The following is a 27,867-nucleotide window of genomic DNA, read 5'->3' on the forward strand; positions in this document are numbered from 1 at the left end:
AGACAGGCGAGGCCCCCCCAGCCGCTTCGCTCCACACCCGGTACTGGGATGGGAGGGCCGGGCAACCAGGCCCAGCCCGCGGCCTAACATGGCCGCGCAGGCAACGACAGGCAACGACAGGCAACCGCAGGCACACGGTGGGTTCCGGGGGCGGGAAGCGACCGCGGGGCAGGCCGGTCTGGTCCCGTCCTACCGCCCCACATCAGTCCCGGCGGGGCGGGGCGGGGCGGGGCGGAGCAGCCCTCCCCCGGCCAGCCGCCACTTCTGCAGCTGCCGGAAGCTCCCCCCTCCGCGCGCGGAAGTGACGACTGGCGCCCCGCCCCCTCGCTCCCTCCCTCCCCCCTCCCGGCGGCGGCGGCGGCGGCTCCGGAGCCGGGCGCGGCTGGCGGCGGCCCGAGGCGCGGCCGGGCGGGATCATGGCGGACGGCGTGGACCACATCGACATCTACGCCGATGTGGGCGAGGAATTCAACCAGGTACGAGCGGCCGGCAGGCACGGCGCGGCCCGGCCCGGCCCCTCCCCTCCTTTCCCTTCTCTCGCCGCCGCGCCGCCTGCAGGGCCCTCAGCGCGGCGGCCGGGCCGCGCCGCCGCCATTGTTCGGCCGGCTCCGCCACCGGATTTTCCCGCCGCCGGGTGCGCGGATCTGCCCCTTCCGCTCGGCGAGACGGAGACCGGGCGGGGAACGGCCGCACCTCAGGCCTGGCCCGGCCCGCGGGGGCTATCGGGGCCCGGCTTGGCGGGGAGCGCCGCGCCGCCCGGCCGCGGTCTCTGAGGGGAGGCTGCTGGCGGGCAGGGCGCGGGAGAGGCCGCGGTGCGCCGGGAGCCAGCGCCTTTTCCTCTTTCCCTCCTGCTCTCCCGCCTTCCTTTCCCAAGTGCCCGCGCAGCAGCGGCTCCAGATCCTCCTCTCGCCCCGGCTCGGAGGAGGCCGTCGAGGACGGGACCTTCCCGGGTGCGGCGGGGAGAGCAGCAGCAGCAGCAGCTCCTTCCCGGCGGCGGAGGGGAAATGCTGCCATTGTTCGCAGATGAATAAAAAAGCCGCCGAGCGGTAGCAGTTCCTCGGCCGCTCTTTGCGGGGGAGGCAGAACTAGTGCAGTTTTATTCTGCAGCGCTGAAGAAACTATACTCCTTTTTTTTTTTTTATTCGTTATTCTTAGTCATTGCAAAAAGTCAAGCAGCTCCTCTTTAGAGGCGGAGCTGATATTTTTGTGAAGTGGGGATGAAATAAACAGAACTTCCCTGGATTACAACTAGTCCACTTTTCTAGTTCTTTTTTTATCCCTCATCTTTCCCAAAAAGCCGTGTGCCTACTTTCCTACCGAAACCGTTCATAGCAGTTTTGTGTGCCTTCTGTCCTGTTTGTGACTCCTGCACTTCTCCAGGTTGTGTTGCCCCAGATTGCATTGTTCTTGCCCTAGAACATAAATAAATGAGAACAACTGCACTTTCACACATTTGCTGGGCTTACTGAGTGATGCTCAGTTGTTTGCCTGCCTGCCCTACCAAGAACTGAGAAGTAGGCAATAGGTTATGGAAGTCACAGTTAATTTGGATAGCAACTTGTAACTATCTCAGGAAACTTTTAATTCTTTAGCTATTTCTTGATAAAGTAATTCAGAAGATTAGTGATCTCGTAAAGGTATACTGTTAAAGAATCCCATACTAGAGAGCAGATGATGGAGAGGACTGATTTGCTCTTAGTTTGCCTACATATGAAGATTTCTCCCTTACAATTGAAGACCCATTGTATGAATTTAACTGGGGATGAACCCTGGCACAAATACCATTTGGCATAAAAGTAGATCTCTTCATGTTCTTCAATAATTTATTTTAATTTTTGTTTTAATCAGTTCCAGGTAAAACACTGATAACAAACCAAGTTTTTCAGAAAAAAAAAAAAACTAATTTGAATCTGGTAGTGTTTTTTCAGGCTCATGTGTGCAGAAGCCCTCAAAGTAGAATAGTTATGTTCTGTGAGTCTAGTGCAGACAGATACTGCCAGAACAAAAGTGGTGGGGATGCTCTGTTTCACTCACGTAGTCCTGGTGTACTCAGGTTGGGGTTGATGCTGATATTTCCTATTGCCATGGTGGAAGGAAGGATGATGGTACAGGTGACAGTCTTGTGTAATTTGGTTTAGTTTATTCCAGCAGTTAGGAGACCCTTTTGACTTTTTTTGCTGTAATCACTCCAATTGCTCTCTTGCTGGGGCTGCATTTCTGCAGTCTGCTCCTTTAGTTTGTGAACCTTGCAAAACGTAGGGGAAAAAAGTGAGAAGAGGCTAGTACCCCTTTTCCCTCAGCTTGGCTTAGGGTTTGTTTTGATTGTTGGATTTTGTATTGTTTTCTTTTTCTCCAAAATTCTGCTGTTTGTTCTTTTCCAAGTTTCATTTTTGTGACTTTCATTTTGTCTCTAGCTCTGCTCCGTTGGATTATATTACTTTAAAATAGAAAGTTTTACTGGGAGAGATTGAGACCTCTGCATTTTTCCATTTCCTTCAGTCAAGTGCAAAAGAAAGCTAATTGTTACTGTCTGCAGTATTACTTACTACCTCTAATTCTGATATCATTGTAATGGGTCCTCTAGAAGCCTCTATTCACAAATTGCTGTTTCCAGTTTGAAGCTGACAGTTTAAGAAAGAAGATAGGACGGTTCATGGTTCTGGGTATCTGTGAATGGTTGAAGACGAAAGTTGAGAAAATGCTATAGGGAGAAAGTAATTTGCATTATTAATTTGTTTATGTAGCGGATGTTTTACGGAGCACTGTATTTGTAAGGCAAAATTGCTTTACATGTAAAGCAACAAGCTACTGTTTTTGGATTGTGTTGCACTACGTTAATGTAACTTAGCAATATCATTCACGTGGACTACAGGAGCCATTTCCACTAGTTTTACTGGTAGCAAGGAATGAAAAATATACTGTGTAGCTTTGCCTTTCTTCTGGGTACAGTATAACTGTATTTATACCCAAGCTGGGACAGAACTTTTGTTTGCGTCTGTAGCAAATGGGTCATGTAGGACTTGTGGCTGGATGAGCTTCCCTTTGTTTTTTCTCCTTCTGGGCCTCAAGGTACTTGTCCGTGAGGCTTTTCTGGCATTTTGTAATGCTTTTTTTCCAGGAGAAGGTGGGGTGGGGAGAGATGGATGTTCTGCTTGAGTAAATGAACCACAGGTTATAAGGGTGAAGTAAAGACCCTAGAGCCACGGATTTACAAGCTGGCTAAGATGGTTGACAACTGAGAACTGTCTTAAGTTATATTTAGTGTTGGTCACAATGAACTGACTAACTTGACTTGAAGTCAGATCTTTTTAGTGAAAATGCATCTTTCCGATTCCATCTGGAGCTCGTCAAAACTATGTCTGTCTGTGTTGCCTCTTACCCTTTCATTAACTTATTGTTCATCATATTCTGCTTTGTCCTTGGGCTTACAGCTTTACTCAATTTGGCTTCCACCAGTTGTTTTTTTTTTTTTGTGGGGTTTTTTTTTTTGAGAACGTGATTGAGTTGTTTTCTGTTACGTTTTTCTAAACTTGCTTCCCCATCCAACAGTCTTTCATGTTTATTTGAAGTCTTGTTTTGAGAGGAGTGTCTCATAAATTTAATACTTCCTGCATACATTGCTTTTAACTTGTAAGAATTAGGTGTTACATGGCATATTTTACTTTGACTGTTTCCCTACACGTGTTGTATGTCTTGCTCTTCAAGAGAGATCTGTGCTGCACTGGAGAGCTACCTTATCTGCCTACAAATGACAGGCTGGCATTCTCTTGATGGCAGAAGACCACAGTAAGAATAAGGCAGCTTTAGCAAATATTAGGGTGTGGTTTTGTACACAAAAACCTAGGGTATCTGTGCATGATACTGAGGTAATGAGGAGCCTATGCATGAGGCCAGCTTGGGTCTGGCTCAAGGTTGCCTGCGATTTTGGCCAACAGACTGTATTACTTTCCTGCAGTCATGAAGATGTGACCATGCATTGTCAAGTTCTGTGATGCTCTAATCAGCTTTACCATTTCCCAAGGTGTTTTGGTTTTTTTTTCCACAGACATACACGCACATAATTAGACAGTTAACCCCCCCTGTTTTTACTGTACGTTATTATTTACTATCATCTTATGCAGTAAAATATATTTTTGTTATATATACATATGGGTGTTTTAAATTTTTTTTGTACACAGCTTGGTCAGAAGGCTCTCTTATGCGGAAAAAGTGCTTGCTTTGTTTATACTCTAATGAGTATACTTGCGTAGTTGCATTGCAGATATGTCTAAACATGCCTCTAAGTGTTCCACTTTGATATTTAAATGCTAACAAATTAGAAATGAAAGGGTTTTTATTTTCTGTTTTCTAACTGGATAATAAAAGTGATTTAGATGGAGTGAGCAGCTAAGAGGCTAATTATCTGGAAACCTCTGTGGCTACAGGTTCTTAGGAATGTGTTAGTCTCTTGACTTCTTGTCTGTAACACAGAACGGAAGATGTTGCTTTGTTCAATAAATAATAAAAGCTAGTGTTTAGTGGCCACATAAAACAAGTTATTTTATATCAGGAAGACAATTGTCTCATTATGGGAGGGGATGGACACATTATGGTATAATAAATTTCTACTCAGAAGAGCAGAGCTGTCCTGGTAATAGAAAACCATAAACTTGCAGACCTGCATTGGTTGTAAAATGCATGCCGATACCGTATTGCGTGTGTATTTAATCGGTTCTGTGGATTTGCTGAAATGGGCCCAGGGAAGAGATAACCTTTGTATATTTGCAAATATCAGGCTACAAAGAACTTGAGACCATCTCATCTGGCACCTCTTAGCTTTATTCTATTGCAAACAGCAATGCTACCTACATTTAATTTATACTTTCGACTACTTGTGAATTTTTAGTTACTCTACTTGACTCTGATTTGGCTTAAATTTTAATGATATGCCAGTTGTAGAGCCGAGAATGTTTGAGCCTGTAGAGTAAATGTGAATCTTATGGTCTAACAAACTTGTTCACCGTGATAGATGTTTCTGCCACAGGCAGTCTGATATTTTAGAAACATCAAAGGCCTGCTGTTTTGTTAAGGTTCCAGTTTGTGTGTTCAGACAGTTAATTGAGACCAGAAGGATTTTTGCTTATCTCTTTAGCTTGTTATTCTTCAGGATCTGCAAACTTTTTTTTTGAAGTGAGGATGTGAATGTGTGTTTAGAGTTTATGACCACAAATATTGTAACTTGAATGAAAGAAGTTATAAAGGAAAAGCTGGACAATTTGCTTTCAGTTAATTGAATGGTTTTTTTTCAGAAACAATAGTAATTTTTTTTTTTGTTAAATTTTAGTTACAGCACTGATTTTTCAAAATGTGGTTTTGGAGGTGTAATTTAGTGTTTAACTCTTAAATTGAGTGGAAAAAGCAAGTCTGAGAGATGTATTTACAGTTCAAAGAACTTTTTTTTTTTTTTTTTTTTGAAAAGGCTATTTCCAAACAGCATTTGTAAAAAGAGTGACCAGCTCTTCTCTGCAACTCAGAGGAGTATGGCTGCTAAGTTCCAAAAAGAAATAACCCTTTTCATTTGTCCCTTCTGGACGTGACCGTGATGATCCACTTTTTTATGGCTTTGATATTTGAATGTTGCAAATCACTGCAAACAGTAATTAAAATACAAAATATTGAGGAAGGGCTGAGTAACTGGACGGATAAAGATTCATGTCAGACTAGCTGTTGAGAATGTATCTTTTCAGTACCCTTTTTATTCACTCAGTCCCACTTAATAGCACAGAATGTGGAATTTCAGTCTTGATTTTCCAGAGCAAATGATCTAGTATTTCAGATTGTGGTCTAGTTAAAACATGGGCTTTGGAAATGTATTGCTTCTTTGAGTTGGTTGTAGAAGGGGCCAGAATAATGATGCTGACTTTTTTTCTTAGCATATTTTTTGGTAAGATTGTGAATTACTCTAAGTAAGCAGAAATAATTTTTCTTCATTCTTGATGGTCTTCTCTTAACTAAGGAAGTCAGAAGACGTCAAAAACAGTTCCTTGTACGGGCAGACCGTTTGTTGAAATAGCTAAGACTAGAGAAGTAACACTTCCTGTATTCTTTTTCTTACTCTTCTGCATCTGGGAAAGAAGGGTGTGTTCAGGTAAGTTTCCATGGTACACATACGGAGGAGGAAGGGTTGTTGGATCTGGTGCAAGAGCCAGCAAGACACCTCGCTTCCATTTATACTTGCAGTTGCTGACTCAGGTCATTGTTAATCATCTAACCACACATCTTGTTGACAGACTGGTAACTGAGTGAATTCCATGCTGGCTGCAAAACCAGCACGATGTGAGGAGAGATTATGGTGAATGTCAGGTTTTCTGTTGTGTCTTCATTAATTTAAATTGAGAGACTGATGTTATTGGGCACTTTTGGCCCCCCAAAAATTACATGCAGACTGCGCTGCCCTAATAATTCTCTCCCTCGTTTGATGATGACCTGAAAATCGGTGTGGTAGAAACTTTGTCTATTTGAGAGGAGTTTCTTGCCACTAGGAAAGTACAGCAGAGCTGTGGACTGCTGCCTGCTTTGGCACTTTGGCAGTGCTGACCTGAGTCTTCTCAGGGGGATAAGTTAGTGCACATCTGCTGTAAGATTGGTCGCTGCCTGTTTGGATCTGTCTACCAAGACTAAATTCTACTTCCCTGAAGTCATTGTGCATATACATAGATGACTGGAATTACTGCACATTTAGCAGAGGATTTCCTTAATTGCCTTGTGACATCATCCTTAATCTTGCTGTAAGATGTCATGTTTAGGCCTGTCCCAGGCAGTTCTTTGAACCTACTTTTATTAACTGTGATGATAGGAGGAATCAAACTGAGACAGAGAACTGGACAGACATGGTGAAAATATTAAACCCTTACTTAATTTGATGATGATAAAATAACCTTAAGAGAGATGAATTTTCCGTTGAGGTTTAGGCTATATTGGGACAGTGCAGTTTACTGAGGATCAAATCTACTTGATTGACAATGCCAAAACTCAGCTTATCTTTTTTGTTTTGTTTTTTGTTGTTGTTGTTGGTTTTTTTTTTTTTGGTGGGATTTTTGTCTTCTTTTTAAAATTATTACTTTTTTAATTTTAGTGATACTCTATCTATATGATTAGCAGTTGAATAACATTTTCATATTTTCAAGGTGGCTGATCATCTGATGAGTTGTGTTATACAACTCATGTTGGGTTTTCAACTGAGATTGCTAACTTTGCAGGCGGTTTTCTCTGGAATCCAACGTGGTTCTCTCTAGTCGCCATACCTTGAATTGTTCCATCTGGGATGCTCATGTGGATTTCTAGATACAAATTCACAAGATAGTGGATGCTGAAATACCTCAGATATCAAAACCTGGTGAGGCAGTTTCTGTTTTAGATCAGGGTGGAAGAGTCTGGAAACCCTCTGCAGGCTTTTGAAGTCCAACTTCTGTGTATGGCAAAGCAACCTGTGAAAGTCAATATAGCTGAAGATTAACATTAAACACTGCTAGGCTCTCCTGAGCTTTGTCAGACCACTGTTGTTCACTGAGAAGTTATGCCCTCCTGTCAGTAGACATTTAGGTGATGCCTCTTTCTCACACAGATTGGGCTGTTCAATCGTAAGTGATTGCTAGGATATTAAAAAAGAATAGCAGAATCCCATTGTGGAGCTGATCACCGTTGAATATGATGAGTGACAAGTGTATAAGATGAAAAATGGCAGGTACCAAAATAAGTCTTTGTTTTAAAAACAGTTAATGCAAATGCACAATACTCGGCTTAATTCATGTTTGGAATTAAGTGATCGCCCTGATTAAGGTTACGCTATTTTTGAAAAAAATTTTTTGCATGTTTTTGTGAAGGAGATTATTATAATTTACAGTCAACATGTTTTACCTTTCCATTAATTGCCTGTCCTCGATGATGACAGTACAGCTGTCTTTTTATTATAAAGTAATATGGCTTGATAATAACACATCAGTAGATTGAGGCAGCTGGTGCTCAGGCCCATTGGTCTACCTAATACTGTATGAGGTAGACTATGGTCTACTTCAGGCTAAATTTAGTGTGGCCTTTTGGACTAAATATTCCTACCATGCTTACTAGTCAAAGCTATCTGAAGGACCACTGATTCATCTTGACCCTTCTGTTCCTGTTTAACAAGTAGGATGCAGTTGTTGAGCACGTGAAGCAGAGCTTCCGGAAAGAAAGTCTCATTTCTGTTCTCTCTGAAGGGAATCTAGTTCACTTGGCCAGAACTGTGCTGTTACCTTTACCAACCCGAGAGAGAAGGGAGTGATTTCCTTTAGAACTCCATAATGCTTTTCTGAACCAAAATGTTCTAGAGGCAGCTGTGGTGCTCTATAGCAGTACCACTGTAGCCCTACCTCTGTAGTTTAATAAACACAAACCCTTGGGTTTATTAAATTTAATGGAACAAAATAGAATTCTGGCCCCTCTGAATCAGGAGATAAAAATCAAGTTAGGAACACTGTAAAAATCTGAAAGGTAGAATGTTGTGTTTGTCAGTAGGGCTCCTCTAGAAGCTTGATCTGTTCACTCTACCAAATGTTTGATGAAAAAAAAAATATTTGCTTGAGAGTGGATCTTAGCCTCTCATTTTGCACGTTGCTTGTGCTTGCTGATGTCTGTATTTCTGGGAGAAGAGCTTGTGGGTTTTTGGATTTCTGTTTATATTACAAGGGCAAATGTATTCCAATGCAAAAGAGTGACTGGAAGTATTTTTTTGTTGATTTCCTCCTGCCCTCCAGCCCCCCGCACCCCTCCCTAGTCAATTTAGAAGTTATAAGAATCTTACATACTTTACTCTGGATGAAACTGGGGCTTAGCTTTTCAGCAGAGATGTTGTGTAGGTGTTGGATTAGACTTACTGTGTCTGTGGAACATGGCAGTTATCACAGTGTTTAGTTTCAAGTAAGTTTTAAGAGTATTTAATGTTAAATATAATCGAAGTGTCTTTTGTATTTTAGGAAGCTGAATATGGTGGACATGATCAGATTGATTTATATGATGATGTAATTTCTCCATCTGCAAATAATGGAGATGCCCCAGAAGATCGTGATTACATGGATTCTCTCCCACCATCCGTTGGGGATGATGTTGGTAAAGGAGCTGCACCAAATGTTGTCTACACGTATACTGGAAAAAGAATTGCCTTGTACATTGGAAATCTTACTTGGGTAAGTATCTTATTACTGTTTAGGTGTAGCCAGGAATTTTAAAACTAGGAGCATAATGTTTTGTAAATATTTTTGGCTTTAGAATTGTTTTATATTAAATATTAAGAGTACAGAAAAGCAGACTTTCTTTTGTTGTTGTTCCCCGCCTCTGAAATTTAGTGAGCCTGTCTGGAGCTGTCTTGATGTCCGAAAAATCGAGGAAATCTTCAGTAAATATAAACTTTAAAGTTTCATCTCATGTTTTAAGTGTTATGTAGCGATATTTGTGCTGTTGTCTTCTCAAGGTTTTCAGAGGACTGAATGAAAGAGGAGAACAAGCTTAAACTATGAAATACTTTATCCCTGCAGATGCGTTGAGGCTGCTGAATGAACCCATTTTTTACTAAACTCCTGAAGTTCTTAGTTTAAAAAGGAGCTGGAAGGTGCTCTGGGATTTTCTTGAAATTACTTTTAATAATTTTCCAGGGCCTTTTTCTACTTCCCTTTTTGCAGAGCAATGACTCTTACAACAAAACTGTTTTCAGGTATTTGCCTTGGGGCTTATTTCTGTGGTCCTAGGAGTAACAGGTTTGGGATAATTAACTGAACTGCACTTGCCCTTAAGACAATTACTTTTGTTAGTAGTAAAGCAAATTAAAATCAATTGTAGTTAAGCAAACAAAGTACAAGAGCTTATCAGTAGCTGAGTTAACTGGATTTTTTTATCCATTTACCTGAAATCCAATTATTCCAGGTCCACACATGCAAAATTCTCATTCGAGGGGTTTTTTTCCCTTCTGATTAATTTCTTACTAGTGCTAAACTTGAAAAAGAATGCTTTATGGGTAGTTAGATGTTTTTTCATTAGTTATTACAGTATCCTAATTTCAGGAGCTTATAAGTAAGTATAAAGGAGCCATTGACTTAACAGTTGTACCATTCTAAAATATACAAATGGAATCGGTAAAATGCACATGAATTAACTGAGCTTATCCGAGTCAAATGTCACAGTTTCTAAAGCAGATAGACCAGTGTTCAGCAGTTTGTACCTGTTACTCATTATTTGGCTTCACAAATGAAGTTATCCACAGAAAGTGCATTTATCTACTTCAGCGTTGCTATTGTGATTGTTTTCTTTGCATTTAGCTCTCAGCAAAGTAACTTGTTGAATTTTTAAAAGAAGCTTTGACTTGAGGGAGATCAGATAAGTTGTTCAGAATCTTGAAAGCCTGCTTTGTACTTCCCATATGAAATTTAAAGAAGTAATGGAGTTATAAAAGTAGGAAGAAAACTGTAAGCACTAGTGTATTTGTGTATCTTTGGATATGAGTGAAATTGTTAAATGTAATTAATAGGAAGTTACAGAAGTAGGTTTGGTTAAGCGGAAGCAGTTATTTCTGTACTAGTTTTTCTTCTTTTGTCTGTAAATCCTGCTATTTTTTTGCAAATAATACATAGTTCACTAAACTCACTAGTAAAAGCTCTCAAAAAGAGCATCTGGTTAATATGGTGTCTGAAATTTACTTTTGTGTGAAAATAATAGAACTACTGGGAGGAAAAATAGACTTGGTGTGGAAAAAGTAACAGTTCTTGAAATAGCTCGGTTTAAGCCTTGTACTCTCAGAGGACAAAAGTTACTCAAATACAATTTTTTTTCTGGTATACTGTAGCTGGTATACCCTGTGGTGGGTTTGATGCAATGTAGCATATAGGGAAGTGTGTGTATTTTTAAAATTAATTTTCTAAGAACTGTTAAATATAAATGACTACTCTCAAAATTCAGAAAATGTTGACAGCCTGAGTAAAATACTCCTCTTGACCAATTTCACACATGCAAAAAAATCCATAGAAAACTTAGTTACCCTTTTCCTGGTGTTTTAGATAAGCTTCCATAGTTGAATATTACTACTGTTTTTCAGTGGACAACAGATGAAGACTTAACTGAAGCAGTTCATTCACTGGGAGTAAATGATATTTTGGAGATAAAGTTTTTTGAAAATCGTGCTAATGGCCAATCTAAGGGGTAAGAATTTGTCATCTGTTTTTTCTGTAAATGGGTGGAAGTTTGGGAGGGTGGAAATGGGGAGAGAGTTCTCAATTTTCGTTACTGTCAGTATGTGAACGGATAGTCTTTGTTTATTGATGTCTGACAGTGATGTCTGACAGTATATAATTTCATACTAATGACTTAAATTTCAGGCATAAATTTTTATGACAGTATTGTGTCTCATGTTGTAAGTTAAATCATGATGGCCATCTTCATTAAGACTTGCTAGATTTCAGTTAGTGTGGTGGTGATACTTGTTGTTCCTCATAGTGTACATACTGTTCTCCCGACCTCCATTATTAAGTTGTTTTTTTTTCATCTTTATTTTTCCATTAACTGTTGAAAGTGAGTGCTTGAGCTCATTTTTCACTGGCAACCTAATCTTCCTGGCATGAATGTGCCTTTCTCTCTCCTTAGTAGTAAGGAGAACACAGTGAATGCTCAATAATAACTTGGTCATATGAATTCATATATAGTGTATTGATACTCTACCAAAAAGCTGCCTTTGTTGTGATATATTTGTATGCATCTTGTACTTGCACTTTTAGTTCCTCTTATATGTCCTAGAATGAGTTATCTGTTCTGAAAACTGGACTAAGACCTGTGAGACAGTTTCTGTATCTCGTTTTCAAGTATTATTTTCCTTGCTGCGTGCAACCTTTTTCATGAGGCATCAGGATATCCAGGAAATGGAAGAACTGTGGTGTAACTTTTTATTTTTCTTCCTTTCAGGTTTGCCCTTGTGGGTGTGGGATCGGAAGCATCCTCCAAGAAGTTGATGGATTTGTTGCCTAAAAGAGAATTGCATGGGCAGAATCCTGTTGTGACTCCGTGTAATAAGCAATTTCTGAGTCAGTTTGAAATGCAGTCGAGGAAAAGTAAGCCTTTCTTATCTGCTGTCTTGGGAAAACAGAATTTTATTCAAAAAGCAATATGGCAGTTCTTCTCTCAGCACCTGGTCATTTCTACACAGTTTAAAATAGATATACTTACAGTCAAGGTGAATGAGGTTGCATTTTTGTTTAAAGATTATCCTCTTGAGTAAAAATTTTAAAAAATAAATCACTTAATACACTGAAGAGCTGCTGTTTTGCCAAGAGATAGCACTTACTGAAAGATCGTTGCAGCTTTCTGAAACTCTTATTTTGGAGTAGCTTTCTCAATTTTTTGTGGATGTAACTTTAAAAAAAAGCACAAGAGCTTTAAAAATTTAATATCTAGACACTGGACTAAATTCTCTATCTGGATAGGCTTTGCTTATGACAGAATGGGGAAGAGAGATTCTGTGTTGTGCTTTCGTCCGGCACTGTGTCTTACGGTTCACATTTTTAATGATTTGTGGCCATGAGCTACATTAAGGAAGGACTGACAGTCTCCCCAGATGTTATTCCATTAGTATGGGGTGTACTGGAACACTGCTGTATTTTAGCAAAGCTCTTTTCCTTCCCAAATGCTTTGAGGACCAAGGAACAAGTTGGTGCTCATAAGGTCAAGGTCATGCTTTAGAACTGCATAAAACTTTAGATAAAAGTGTTGAAAAGCTTTAACCTGTTTTGATTTAATTACACTTTTGCTTTTCCATTGCAGCCACACAGTCTGGCCAGATGTCTGGAGAAGGTAAAGCTGGTCCCCCAGGAGGAAGCTCACGAGCAGCATTTCCACCTAGTAATAGAGGGCGAGGCCGTTTTCCAGGGGCCATTCCAGGTGGAGACAGATTCCCTGGACCCGCAGGGCCAGGAGGGCCACCACCACCTTTCCCAGGTAAAATAGTTCGTATGTGGACTTTCACTGTCATTTGTGTTTTCTTTTATTAATGCAGCATACTTGTTTGGGGAATGATAAAGATCAAGGCAATTCAGTAATCGACTGTAATCAGTGTTCACAGCTGGACTGTGAGATTCAACAATATTTCTTTGTTGATGTTCAGACAGGGAGTTGTACTTCCTAAATTTGATAGCAGTATAATAAGAGTTTTTAGAAGCATTGTTAATAATGTGTCAATGTACATACTTTTAAAGTATTAAAAAATTAAGATAGATCATGCTAGTTGTGCAGCGTAGTTCAGATTTTCTGATTCACTCTCTGGGGTGAGAATGCCTGTGTTGTAGAGCATGAAGTAACTCTTTTCCTTACTGCATTACAAGCTAGAAATTTGCATATCATCAGAAATTCTGCTTTGATTCATGCTCACTGACAGGTCATTTAGTTGGCACTTAGAATACAATAATTTGAAGAGGATGAGGTGTTAATGTTTAGTCAGGTACCTGATGTGGGAGAAATCTTTGTTAAACCATCAAGCTTGCACTGCAGTGAAATTCTTATTTCAGCTTAAGTATTTTTAATGTCATTCAGTAGTAGATTGTCTACTAACAGTCAAAGGGACATGGTCAAATTGAAAAACCACTAACGAGAACCTGAAAGTAGATTTGGATACTGCATTTACCTTACCTTCTTCAATATAGCTTTTCCCATATTTTTAATATATATTGTATCTTATGCCCCATGTGAAAGACTAGCTGCAGGTATAAATAGGGTGCAATGTTTTCTAGTTTTTGTAAACTTTTGGGGGTGTTGGTAACAATAGCAGGTGATTAAGTGACTCGGGGGGATGAGTTGTCGGTTTTCAAGTTAATGTTGTTCTCTTTAGATATTGATAGTCAAGCAACTGTTAAAAAATTCCTAAGCTACTGGACCCAAAGTGGGACCATGCATGTCTTGTGTAAGTTGCAAATTGTTCAGTGAGTGTTTGGGGGGGCGGGGGTTTGTCGTTGTTTTTAAGAACTTAAAAAAAAAAAAAAAAAAAGCAAGAATTTTAATTATTTTGCCAAATCTTTTATTTCTTTATATGTATTAACGTTTTGTTTTTTTTTTTTGTTTTGTTTTTTTGTTTTTTTAATTTTAGCTGGACAAACTCCCCCACGTCCACCTTTAGGTCCTCCTGGCCCACCAGGACCACCAGGCCCTCCACCTCCTGGTCAGGTCCTCCCACCTCCATTAGCTGGACCTCCTAATCGTGGTGACCGTCCACCACCACCAGTTCTGTTTCCAGGACAGCCTTTTGGTCAGCCTCCACTTGGGCCACTTCCTCCAGGCCCTCCACCACCAGTTCCAGGCTATGGGCCACCACCAGGTCCACCACCACCTCAGCAGGGTCCACCTCCACCTCCGGGTCCATTTCCCCCTCGTCCACCTGGCCCTCTTGGGCCACCCCTGACTCTTGCTCCTCCTCCACATCTCCCTGGGCCACCTCCAGGTGCTCCACCACCTGCACCACATGTGAATCCAGCTTTCTTCCCCCCACCTGCCAATAGTGGCATACCTACTTCAGACAGCCGTGGCCCACCTCCAACAGATCCATATGGCCGACCTCCACCATATGACAGAGGTGACTATGGGCCACCTGGAAGGTGAGTGCTTTTCTTGTAATGCGTTTGGTAGCAGATTTTACTCCTCTTGTAGGAAGCAGTTGATTTTCCCTTTTAATACAAATGTTAGAAATAATGAAGAATAGGACTATAAGAAATCGCAGCAATCTTCTAATTTGCCCCCTTTTGCTTCTCTCAGTGAAATATCTCTCAGAAACATGTTTGTAGCAGTAAAAATCCTGAAATGCAACACCCGTAATCTCAGTTTCCCTTTTCAGCTCTGAATTGTTTGTCTTCACTCTTTATATTTGGCAGTGTCATCATTCCATGTGTTCTACATGTAAACTTATTTATCACTTATGCAGCAGCTTCTGGTTGTGCTTCTGTCTTAACCTGAAATTCTGACTTGTACCTTTATCATCATGCCTTGCAAGCTGACTTTTAGAAAGCTCTGGAGTTCTCCTTTTTGAATATGTACATATGTTGAGTACAATGCCATACCAAGCTCATACCATTTTCATCTTCCAGCAGCTCTGCTTGTCCCTTTTTTTTCTTCAGGATTTAATTCAAAGTTTGTATTTGTCTCAAAAGCCAGGCGTGAATTTGCTGCAAGACTTTTATCTTCTGTTCCTCTCAGGATGCTTCTGCTCATTTGGGTGCAATCTTGCTGTGTTTGTAGCATTGGCTTTTCCTATGGTTAATCCTATCTGGGACAAAGTTCTTGAGTCTCTCTGACTTGACAAGTTTTTCACATCTTGTTTGAAACATCTTTTTCGTCTTTGTGCTTTCAAGCATCTATGTCTTGCTACTGTTTCTTGATTTTCACCATATTTGTATTTGTCATGGAAAATTTTGGGACAAATTGTAAGAAAGACACTTTTTACATAGTTACATTTGGATTTTTCAGTTGTGATTTTACTGCTAGCATGAGACACACTTGTCTTGCTTAAAATATTTTCTGCAAAGACACTTTGCTTTGATTCTTTTATCACAAAGTTTTAAAAACCCCACGCATCTGTACGTACTATATTCATACAGAAACTACAGAATTTTAAGCATTTGGCTTAATTGCCTAAAATATAAGAAAACAATAAGATGTTGGTTGTTTTTTGATAGACAAAATCGAGATTGTCTGCAGTTTATAGAATGTCTGGGGAGGGAAGGAGTGGGGATAGGACAGTATAACTTACTGTCCAGTATTTTCATTAATAATGTTAAAACTATAATCCATAACTATTTAAATTGTCATTAATTATATATCATAGGCGTTTCACTGGAAATAACATGTCCATAAGAGAAAAATTACATATTCCATTCTATGGGAGGCACACGAAAAATAATACTCAAAACTCAGGGAGGTATGAATTTTTAGACATTTCCTCTTATGCTAAACTGGCTATAGGATCTTGTTCCACTTCTTGCAATTAAGAGGATAGCATTGCTTATTATTCTGCATTTTCTTTCTACCAGAAGAACTAACACTGTTCTAGAAATATCAAGCAGTGGGCCAGTTTAACAGTCTCAACGTTTGTCTCTTAACACATTTCTCCAAATTTTCTATATGATACAGAGACTGGCTAATAGGACACTGCAAAACTTTTGGGAAAATTTTTGTATAGGTTAACTTCTGTTATTTTGGAAACCCTTTATAGGTAGCTACTAATTAAAGTTAAAAAGTGTAATGAGTACAAGGATTCTGCTTTATTGCTTGCTCCGTATTGTGACCAGTTTGGAGATCAAATTGGATCACCTTGAACTTGACCAGAAATAAAAAAAAAAAACCAAACCAAAATTAGCTGTAAAATGTTGAAGTATCATTCAGAAAATTGAGTGTTTTAAAGATGATAGACTATATTTACTTTTCATAAGTTACAGCATTCTGGTCTTAGTTAAGATCTGGGAAACAGGATCATATAGTTCTAATTCCAGTACTGTTATAAAAATGATCTCTAATTTTGCTCAAAATCGCATTGCCTATATACGTGTATTTCCACATCCAGTCAATTGGGATAATATCTACTTGCTTACCTTCAAGGATTTTATGAAAATTATAGATATATGTAAAGCACAATATTAAGTGCTGCTGAATCTTCAGGATAGATGGGATGAACAAGAATGAGTCTGTTTATACAGCATTGTCTTAATTGGTTTTTACCTTTTTTCTTTTTATCTTTTTTTAATTATTTTTTTTTTTTAGCTTTCAGGATTTTATACCGTATTATGGTCCTTAACAAAACCAAACCCAAACCTGCTTTCTTTTCTGTTTGTCACTTTGCTTAAAGTTGCAAACTTGGATTGTTAAAACTGCAATGATACCTTCTTAAGTTTTTCTTAACCTTTTAAATACTAGTTTTATTGCTTGCAGAGAAATGGATGCTGCAAGGACACCTCTAAGTGAAGCAGAATTTGAAGAAATCATGAATAGAAATAGGGCGATATCAAGCAGTGCCATTTCAAGAGCTGTATCAGATGCCAGTGCTGGTTAGTAAAACTCAATTAATGTGTTTGCTATTCTACCCAACTGAAAAGAGTTTGTAGTTTTTCTGTAGGAAACTTGCAGCCCTCAAGCCACATTTTCCTAATACACAGAATTTAGGTACAAGCTATGACTGATTTTGTACTGTGCTCCAATTAGTTTCTGAGAAAGTCTTCCAATACTGATCTGGACAGTATTTTAATATTTGATTCCACAGTAAATGATCTAGATGGCTGTTGAAGAGAAGATACTCAAAATGGTAATATTATTGCAGACTAAAAGCCTTGTTTTAATTTGCATAATTTTCTGATCATGATCTTGTATAATTTCCAGGGGACTATGGAAGTGCGATAGAGACCTTGGTAACTGCAATTTCCTTAATTAAACAGTCCAAAGTATCAGCAGATGATCGCTGTAAAGTACTTATTAGCTCTCTTCAGGACTGCCTTCATGGAATTGAGTCCAAGTCTTATGGTTCTGGATCCAGGTAAAACTTTCCTCTTCCATCTGCTCTTACTTATAAAAGGGAAGGTGTAGCGCAGGACTAGTTCATAGAGAAGAAACTAAGTCATGTTAAGAAGCTTAGCAGTTTGCTGAGTTGCACAAGAAATGTATGAAAGAACCGAATAGGGTTTTCCCAACATAAGAAGGACATGGACCTGTTGGAGCAAGTCCAGAGGAGGGCCGTGAAGATGATCAGAGGGCTGGAGCACCTCCTTTGAGGACAGGCTGAGAGAGTTGGGGTTGTTGTCTTTTGTCATACAATCTAAAAATTGAGAGTAGGTAGATTTGAAATTCATGGACTCTTCTACCTGGTACAAATTAGAGATTGAGATTTATTTGAGAACTTAAATAACTCCCTTTCAGAGTTATGACAGACACTGAGCCTCTAATTCATTTGGATATTGTAGCAGTAGTGTAGTTGGCCTGGAATATTAAAAACACAAAGACAGCTGGTTTTGGCACATACTTTCAGTATGCAGATTAGCCGCCATGTTGTGATCATTTTAGGTATGGTGCATTCCCCCAGCTGATTTCAGCAATCTCGCCCTCTGTTCTGATGTACTTTCTTACTTTTCCTTGGTAGATTAGAAAGTGGATGCATGTTACTATCTGTAACTGAGTTCTTAGCTGGCGTAAAAGGTGGTAGTTATCTCTCATGTTATATACAAAAGCAGATCTGCATCACAGTGAACAGATACTTCTCTCATATCTTTTTTTGATGAAATTCATGCTCAGAATACAAAATTGGCATGTGGGTGGCTTGTATTTTGAAGAAAAATTTAATGAAGTAATTTCTTTTAGAAGACGTGAACGATCCAGAGAGAGGGACCACAGTAGGTCACGAGAAAAAAGTAGGCGCCACAAATCACGTAGTAGAGATCGTCATGATGACTATTATCGGGAAAGAAGCCGGGAAAGAGAGAGGCATCGCGATCGCGACAGAGATCGCGACAGAGAACGAGACAGAGAGAGAGAATATCGTCATCGTTAAAGAAGGTGAGCATTTGTTTCATGTTCTTGAGCTTTACTGTTACTGACTTACTAAAAGTAACTAGTCTAGGTTTGGGATTAGTTACACAATTAATACCTGCATTTAAATGGTCTTGCAGTATGTACTGAATCACTTTCTTCTTGCAGCATTTGACATGACTGTAGGTAAGTAACAACAGGTAACTAACTGGTCTTGGGAGGGAGGGAGTATTTGTGTGAATATCTTATGCAGTTTGCATGCTGCCTTTTTAATTTCAGGTGGTATTAATGTTTGCAGTTTTTATAAAATGCAATTAAACCAATTATTTAAAAAAGCAGTAAGTCAGACTGATAAGTTTGCTCTCTTTTATAATCTTAGAAGAGTATATTACATTTATGATTATATTTCTTATTTGTATTTTAAAAATACTAATTTTGTATTTTAGAATCTACCTCTGTAAGGAGTGCAGGATTGAGCCATTCATGTGAATGGTGTGGATTGTTTCAGTTTAGGGAACACATGTACATATAGTTGCTGTCTTTGCACATCACAAGTACAGTGGTGTTTTGAATTTTATTTTTTTTTCCCCAATAAGTTTTATTCAAATTCAGGAAACATAGCCAGACTTTGCTCTTTATTTTATGAAATGTGACCTGCCAGTACCTTCTGACTTCTAGCTGAATTCAGATGTTATCTTCAATAAGATTTATGATCAGTTGTTCCCCACCACCTTGATTTTTTCATCCCTTCCCTCTCTCTGGTGGTAAAGTCATTTTCTGAAAACTGGTACACAAATACATGACACAAGGATTGTTTCTCTTCAGGTTGTTCACAAACTAATGTGTTCTTTTATTTCGTATATCTGCAATCTTGCATGCATCAAATGTCTAGGTAGCTACAGAGTCTCATGCTAAATGATACTTTTTTCAGTGTACTGCGGAGAGCTTTAAAATACATAGAAATGTTCATTACATTATATAATGTACCATTGTGAGGACTGGGAATTAAAGCTACCCATGGTTCCTTATATTTGACAATTGGAGAAAAAACTCTTACTTATTAGTTTCTCTGCAGAATTTCCCACTATATCTACACACTGAAATTGAAGCTTGCAGACTTGCTTGTCTGCTCAACTTCCATTCCTTACATTTACCTTCAGATTTCATTTCCAGATTTGCATGTGGTGTTTATTCATGGAAGTTCATTTACAGAAGTTAAATAGAGCAAAACATTTTAGAAATCAAAATTGTAGTATACTCCTAAGTTAAAATAAAATTTTGTAGTAGTTAAATGTCAGTTTTTCAGTTAGGCCTTTGTGTCAGACTCCTTCGGGAGAGAACAAGTGCTGATACTAAATGCTGTAATGTATTGAGTATTAAGTGGGATGTTGTCTTAGGTTCATATACTAACAGGGACACACAGAGCAGTAATTGACCTAGGAGAGGGGGAGTCAAAGGCTTAAATAGGAAGGTGAAACATGGCAGCTGAAATAAAGTTGGCAATATGTGTCTGTTAATGCCACTTTGTATCATTAAAAATGGATTGGTAGAAATATTTCTGTATTGGCATAAAAATAGCAACTATGGTTCTTGATTGTAAAATATCAGAACATAAAAATACAGATTTAACAAAAGTAAATGTTTATTTTGTTGAACTGGATTTTTACCTTTTATGATAAATGAGTATTTGTGATACTTGCAAATAGTTGTTATTAGTAGGAGATAACCATTGAGCTGAGTGATGGATGCATTTCCAGAGTGTTTTCCTTCTGGTGGAGATGAACAAGCTATACTAAAAATTGATAATAACCTGGAATTTAAGATTTTTTTTTTTTTTTTTTTTTTTTTTTTTTACCCTTGGCATACTTCAATAATCTAGTTTTAACTTTTGTATATTTAGTGTTGTGCATGTAGATACAGAGTTTCTGTACCAAGTACAGATTCCCTACCCTGTCACCTCAAGAAAACATATAAATAGCATTAGGCTGCATTTTATAATTTCCAAAGCACATTTTAAAAATGAGACTATGGTTTCAGTCTCAGTTCAGGTGGGATTTATACATGCAACTTCCTTCAACTTTGTTGTGTGCTGGGACTTCTGTTTTCTTTCAGAGGGGTTGCATAGGTAAGACTGCCTTGTGCAAAGAAGAAAATAGGTCCTAAGTACTTGATTTAAAGGGCAAATTTTATATTCTGCATGTAAATGAAAGCATTTGTTATTTTTTTAAAGTTAAGTTGTAAACATTTTGTCTTGTTGCTGTCTTAATGAAGGGCTTTATTGTAGTTTTGTTTATATATATATATACACACATATACACACATATCAAAGAAATACAGTTATCTCTGGGGTTGTATGTTTCATTTTCACTAAGATGTATGTTGCCATACACTTTTTTGTTTCATTCTTTACATTGATTAATATTCATAAATGGATTTACCAATCTCAGTTATTTAATAAATATCAGCAGTGCTGAAAAGAGTTCCTCCCCATATTACTGTGTTTTACTAGATAACATGAAGTTGTCTCTGTGCCTGCAACCTGTGAATGGCACCTATACTTCCTATTGTGTACCTATAGTCATAACTGTGATACTGTACTGGCATTTTTTTTAAAGTGTTACACATCTAGTTTAGAAGGATTTTGAAGGTCCATTGTGAACATTTTTGTATACAGTGAAATTCAGTTTGTACTGTATTACACGTACAGAGATGGGTTAAATTGGAATAACTTACTAAATGTGTTTATAATAAAACTATTAAAAAGTTTAGATGTACCATAGCAGGTATTTACATTTCTGTTTGTACACTTCATAATTTAAAATTAAATTATTGCAAAACTTTGTGCCTTCAATTAAGGAAGGCTTCATGTACATTGATAATCCATTGTACAAAATTACTATTAAATGAATGTTTCCTAGAAACATCTTGCCTGTGCTTGTAGAAAGCCTATAGATGTAAAAGAGAACAATAGAGTTAATATGAATGTCTAACCTGTATTAGTCAAGAAAACAAAAGAATCCAATACAATGATATTTAGAAGGATTAACAGCAAAAGTAATGTGTACAAACAGAATAGTAATGCAACTTCATCAGCATAAGTCCTGACTCTCTTTTTAGACAGAATTTACATTTTTTTTTTAATTTAACTGATAATCAATGATGTATTTCTAGCTGATACGTTGTCCCAATCTTAATCTGTCTGAATTTCTATAACTGATGAATGTTAAGTTTTTCATTTTATGTTTTTGTTATTGGGTTAATTGGTTATTTCCTATTTAAACTGAATTTGGACTGAATTACAAAGACAAAAAGACACTAAGATTGTAACAGTTGATATGTATGTAGACTTTGTACTCCATATTTCATGTTTTTTCTCTGATTCTTCTGCTCTCAAACCACTGTAAGCAAAATAATTTCAAGTCTGTGTACTTACGAGGCTTGTGCTTCTTCAAAAACTGCTATCAGCTTGCTCTGAAATAGTTTCTGCTTTGGAGTGATCTCAGAACTAACATGGTTGGATATTTTTTTTTTTGTGTCAGTAGGAGGGGAAATGTTACTGATAGTTTAATATTAATTATATTTTTGCTTGTATAAGTAGGAACTGTCCTGTAACAGTATGTTAGCAACCACTTAAACATCAAATGAAGTATGAAATTAACCTCTTAAGAAACCCTGTAAATTAATAGGAAAATGCCTATTTTTGTACGATATTTTAATAATAAGCTTCTACTTAATAACGGAATTTTAAGTGAATCATGTGGTAGCATTGTTCAAGACCTGGGTAAATGTACCTGTCTAGGATTATTTCAGATTATTTTAGTATTAAGCTATTATGAACATTAGTTACCTAATCTTTACCCACCTTTTTAAAAATGTGTATTTTTGAGGAAGCACATGTGTGGGGCTGGCACTACTTTATTGCATCTAGCATTCATTAGAAGAATCATGCTTTGTGCATCTAATTCAGTATTGGAAATCCACCATAGAGTGAGAGAGGCAAGCAGTGCCGCTGTTTTATGTGCTTCTTAAAGTCTATTTTATGGCTAATCTGGTGCTTTACAGAAACATAGTTTGTTTCTTAATGTTCAGTGATTTCTCTTATTTTCTTGAGGATGATAATATGATTCCAAAAATGAACTGAAAATCTTATGCTGTTGTTTATTTTCAAATGCATAACTTTTATTAATTTTTTCCATTAACATGTTGCTGTAACTTTGTTGTCTTCTGAGGTGTCTTTAGACACACTTATGTTTTTGTGTTCCTACATCCTGTGCTTTTTTCTTCTGTTTGTGAAATCAGTAGTTTTGACAAATTTGAGCTGTGTGAAAGTTCTCCAGGAAACCTTAAGGCATTTGAAACATAAAGAATTTACTTGTAAGTGAAAACGTTGGTTTGATGCAGTGTTGTCCAAAGAATGAACAAATTCCTTTTCTTTTCTTTTGCTCATTGTGGTTTGAGAACTAAGCTTTCTTTTTACAAAAAGAAAAAAAAAAAAAAAAAAGAAAAAGAGAAATGAGTGAGATATCTTCATTTTTATGTTTTCCTGTGGCAGCCTAATTTACCTCTTTGTCTCTTCTCGTATTGATGTGAAAGATACTTGCCAATAATTCATATCTTAATTTGTAAACTAAAGACTTGCTTTTTTTGAACACACACACACACCCCCCTACCTCTCTGTTCATCAGAGATAGGTGGATAGACAGGCTGTGATAGTAGGAGAAAGACATCTGATGAATGAAGCTAGTTTGGGAGCATTCTTTTTCTTCCCATGTAAAATTATTCATAAAATCAGGAAATTGTTCTGGTGTCAGTCTTAAATTATGCACAAAAATTTGAACAAAAATATCAGGTAAGTACACTAGTAATAGGGGGAAAAAAATTACACAAACGGAAGAAGGTGGTAGTGGTGGTAAAATAGTTTGTACATGTGTGATGAACAGAATCACATATGTATCTTAGCTCACATGCAGAAAGTCAAATATAGAGTCAAGCTTGAAATTCCTTCTTTCTTGCTGTATTATAGCTAAGGCATCACACTATTTTAAGGTTTGTGATGTTCTGGAATGTAGATTAAGGTAAAACAAATCTTGGCTTTCAAGCTGATACTTTATGTGGGATTTTTGCTTTGTGTATTTTTATATGGCTAAAATAAAGGAGAACTGCCTGAGGCAATTCTTAGGAGCTATTAGGATATAATGACAAATGGGTATAATGCATTTTACTGAAATGTGAACGTGTCAGGAGATTGAAATTCAATCTCTGAAAATCTCAGAAATTACTACACTACTATAACTAAACTTGATGGGTATATGCACATACAGCATTAAACTACTGTAGAATTTTCACACTTCTAAAAGCTATTTAAAGCTTTTATATGTTTATTTGAGTAATTGGAATTAAAAAATCAGAGTTGCTGCTGCAAGATGCTTATATATATAAGAAATTACAAGTTTTTGTGGTAAGAATCTGTCTTTGTGAAAAACAATGCTCAAGTTGCATCTTGCATAAATACAAAAATGTTCGATCACTTAAGTTCTGGGATTTCATTTGTGATATGTTTTGGCATGAAATCCTAACTTTTAAACGACAGAATAACTATTTAACAGATAAATCTGAAATTCAGGTTTTATTAGTAGAAATGCTGAGAAACTGATTGCTGTATGGTGTTAAATTGTACAAACCTAACACGTTTGGGACACAGTTATAGAGATAGTTTATATCAGCTTGAGGTAGATGGAAGACAGCATTGCCAAGAAGTACTGACTAGAGATTTAATTTTTTTGTTTTGTTTTTAAAAAAGTTGTTTCTTACTTCAATATTCTACTTGCTTGTAGAACACTGAAAAGGGCTGAGTGTGAAGGTATAGTCCATACAAATTTCTTTCTTCCTTTTAGAACCATAAAGGTTTCTGGTTTTGCCAAGATACAGTGGCAGAATATATACCACTTTTGGATTTTAGTTGGTCATGTTTTTCAAAACGAAGGTCAGCATGGTGCTGTCTATCTTAAGAGCCCTGTATTGAAAAACATTAATCCTAAATCCAGTTTATCCTGCATTCTTTAAAGTTCCTGTAGTTCCATAAGTACGCTTACAAATCCCAGGAACTGAAGCTTTCTTATGTTAGTATTATAAATAATATATACGGTGCTTTGGATCTGTTAACTGTCGCCATAGAAGTGATAAAGATCCATAATTCTTGCTGCAGCAATTGTATGATGAGAGCAGCAAATTCTGACATGCACTCTCACAGCTGTCGTGTAACTTAATTTCTCCACCAGAAAACTGAGATTCTCCCCTGTATGTTTGTCCTAACTTAGCTCACAACTCTGAACACACCTTTTTGTGGAGGCAGCACTTTGTCACTTTGCCACTAATTAGCATTAAAAGTACTTGACACCTCTGGAAATTTTGATCTCGGAGGAAGGAACTTCCTCAAAAGTAGTTGCTGGTTGATACATTCATGACTTGGGAGCAAAGTCTGTGAATATGAAAAGAAATTCCAGTCACTGCTTTGGATTTGGATTAGTTTATGTGTATAGAGCCTACTTGGTTATACAGTTTTTAAAAGTTATTATTAACAGTTGCTTCGAGGAAAGGAAGAAGAAATGTGTCAATTGTTCATGCAAAAATTGAGTCCTTTGTTTTCCCAGCCACTTTGAAATTATTATACTGGTAGAAGAATATTTGACAGCTGTGTACTGGTGCACGTTCATGAAATTGCTCCTCTAAATGTCTTGTTTTTCAAATGAACAGTTTAATGTGTTGGGTTTTTTGAACAATTTGATTTAAACTATTTTGAAATTATTGAATGTTGAAACTGTGAATTATTAATGAAATGGAGATAGCTAATTGTTTTGTAATGGAATTCAACTGAAATCCAGTGTATGGAATTATACCATCCCAAGTATTTTGTGAAATTAACACTGAATGGTGTGGTTCCTCAATTTGCCAAAATAGATCAGAGTAGGAAGTAGGGCTTGGGTTTTTTCTAGGGCAAGTAGGTGAGGAAACCTGCAGATCTATATTGTATTATTTGAAAAGTGGGTTCTTGTGATTAAACTGCAAGTGTGTGTGTTCTTAGATGTGTGAAGCCCATCCTGCTTGCCATTAGTTTGAAAATTTTGAAGTACTGGTATCAGATTCTGTGCACATTTAAATGTTACTGAGCTGTGAGCCATCCACTTCATTATACAATAAGTGCATTACTTAAATGTCAAACCAGTTTAAAACTTCTGTAAGTGAGCAGGTAAAAATGTAAAAATCTAGTTATGGCAAAATTACCGTACGTGCTTGTTCGTTTACTCTTGCAGAATGCATACTTTAGGAAATGCTCTCTATAAATGTCTCCATCAGTCACGGGAACAGTAGCTATTTCTTCCTTTATCATTCGATACTTCAACTGAAATTTATATTCTTTCAACTTTGTTGTACAACAACATTAATTTTATTTTTAACTGTTGTATTAGAAAACAATTTCATGCACAAACAAGTAGCTACTGCTTCTGGGTATTTTGTGTTGGTTTACATTATGGTGAAGTAGATGCACGACTTGTGTATGTATAGATAAGCCAACAATTTTCTGTGTATTATGGGGACTAGCAAAATCTACATCACAAATTTTGACACATTACAGCTGAAGGAAGAGGAACAGCGTGCAAGACAAGATACATTCTTCAAGGAAAGATGCTTGTCCAGCAGTTTGCTTCATGTGATTGAACTGAGCCTGTAAGGATTCATGGATAAAATGAACAGGAATAGATCTGAATAAAGCAAATCTGCATACATGGTAACCAGTAGCTCTTTTACTTTTTTATGTTGCTTAACTGTTTTATTTGAGGGAAACCTGTGTGATTTAAACCTTATAGCTTTTGCAACTTTATTACTGGTTATATACATTTGGCAATTATAATGTGCAAGCAGTTGGAAAAAGTCAAGTAAATGCTTGTTTTTATAGTAGTTTGTTCATGTTAAACTGTTCATATGATAATGTCTGTACACAGCACCACTTTGATTACAATAGATGTAGTGTTGTAATAAACTGTTTAATGGGGCTGATGTGTAAAGCTGTTCAAGTTATTTGATGTTTACACCTCAGGGAAAGTCTTGTGTTCAGCAATATTTAAAGATAATGTTACAATGAAAACATTGATGCTGTCCTTAAAAACATCGCAATAGTTCTTGCATATGCCTCAACCTAATCTTGCATTCAGTGAGTTGAACATACTAATGTTGCTCTCACGCATTCGATTTTTATATGAAAACAGGTGGTTACATAAAACCTTTAATGCTATTTTGCTTTCTAGCAGTGTTTACCTAGGTGGCTTGTGAATTTGCTAATTGACATATAAAACTGTAAAAACTGCAGCTCTTTGTGGTCTGTTGTTTTGAGAGGTGGTCCCAGGTCTGTGATTTTAGCAGACTTAATATTTTATCTCTCATACAGCCTTGATCTTGTTTGACATTACAGTTAATGTAAACTTAAACTGTTCATATGAACTTAAACTCTCCATAATAAGGAGTGGAAAGGTTAGCTTAAAAAAAAAAACAAAAAAAAAACCAAAACAAAAACAAAACCCTGCAGTTGTTTACAGTTTTATGGTAATAGTGCTTGTGTGTGTTCCCCCTCAAGGCCGTAGCAGTATGTACATAGTTGTATATTAGAAATGTGCCAGAAGAAACCGGATGTTCCCATTTTTCAGACTTTATGGGTTTGATATTTTCTTAATGCTTTGGGGTTTATTCACACACACATAGAGAAGGTACACTTGTGTGTCCTTATTCAGTGATGGGCAATATTTAAATGTCTTAGCAAAAAGTGGCACTAATTAAATCTGTCAGATGAGGTTTTGTAAATTTACCTAAAAACAAATTATTGGAGCTCACAGTGAAAGTTGACTTCAAATTGTCAAAATTTGTTTTAAATTTCTTTCCCTGTGAAACGCAAGTGAATAGGAAGTTCATATCAGTTGCAGATGCTTAGTTTCTGGCAGCCTTGCACAAAGGCTCACTTTTAGTCTGTTATAAATCGTTATGTAACAGATTTATTCTTGGAGTTTTCACTTATGCAAATAGCTGCACTTAATGTTTTAAGTTAAGTTTCAAGACCTCAGATGGCTTTACGAGGCAACTCTTAGACAACTCTTGATTTTATTTTTTTTTTTTTTTAACCAATTTTGAAGATTTTACAGCCAACCTAAAACGTTACGCTATTCAGGAAAGCACTCAAATCCATTTGGTTTTCCAGAGCATTTAAAGCATGTGCTTACATTCCATAGATTTCAAGGAATGTAAACATATGCTTTAAGTACCTTATTTGCATACATGAGT

General features: G+C 37.5%; 1 protein-coding gene across 9 annotated transcripts; it reads left to right on the plus strand.

The window, feature by feature from the left end:
* Positions 1-355: 355 nt before the first annotated feature.
* On the plus strand, positions 356-26,591 carry CPSF6 (cleavage and polyadenylation specific factor 6). 9 transcript variants are annotated; one of them, XM_086749056.1, is made up of 12 exons: positions 356-476; positions 8,991-9,200; positions 11,099-11,202; positions 11,959-12,104; positions 12,814-12,987; positions 13,874-13,945; positions 14,129-14,633; positions 15,857-15,949; positions 16,957-17,072; positions 17,401-17,554; positions 18,373-18,567; positions 18,709-26,591. In XM_086749056.1, exons 1-11 carry the CDS (start codon positions 417-419, stop codon positions 18,560-18,562), a joined length of 1,824 nt encoding a protein of 607 aa, XP_086605182.1. In that variant the 5' UTR covers positions 356-416; the 3' UTR covers positions 18,563-18,567; positions 18,709-26,591. The 9 variants fall into 9 exon arrangements, with proteins under 9 accessions (XP_086605182.1, XP_086605174.1, XP_086605199.1 ...); XM_086749048.1 differs by having other exon boundaries at positions 26,174-26,591; XM_086749073.1 differs by having other exon boundaries at positions 18,376-18,567; positions 26,174-26,591.
* Positions 26,592-27,867: the final 1,276 nt, after the last annotated feature.

Source organism: Chlamydotis macqueenii, chromosome 1, assembly GCF_036417535.1.
Source record: "Chlamydotis macqueenii isolate bChlMac1 chromosome 1, bChlMac1.mat, whole genome shotgun sequence".
Lineage (NCBI taxonomy): Eukaryota > Metazoa > Chordata > Aves > Otidiformes > Otididae > Chlamydotis > Chlamydotis macqueenii.

Bases quoted from the DNA above. Each gene is read 5' to 3' on its own strand.
- CPSF6 (XM_086749056.1), top strand. From the start codon at position 417: ATGGCGGACGGCGTGGACCACATCGACATCTACGCCGATGTGGGCGAG. The intron at 477-8,990 runs GTACGAGCGGCC...TTTGTATTTTAG, and splicing joins TGGGCGAGGAATTCAACCAG to GAAGCTGAATATGGTGGACA. The intron at 12,988-13,873 runs GTAAAATAGTTC...TGTTCTCTTTAG, and splicing joins GCCACCACCACCTTTCCCAG to ATATTGATAGTCAAGCAACT.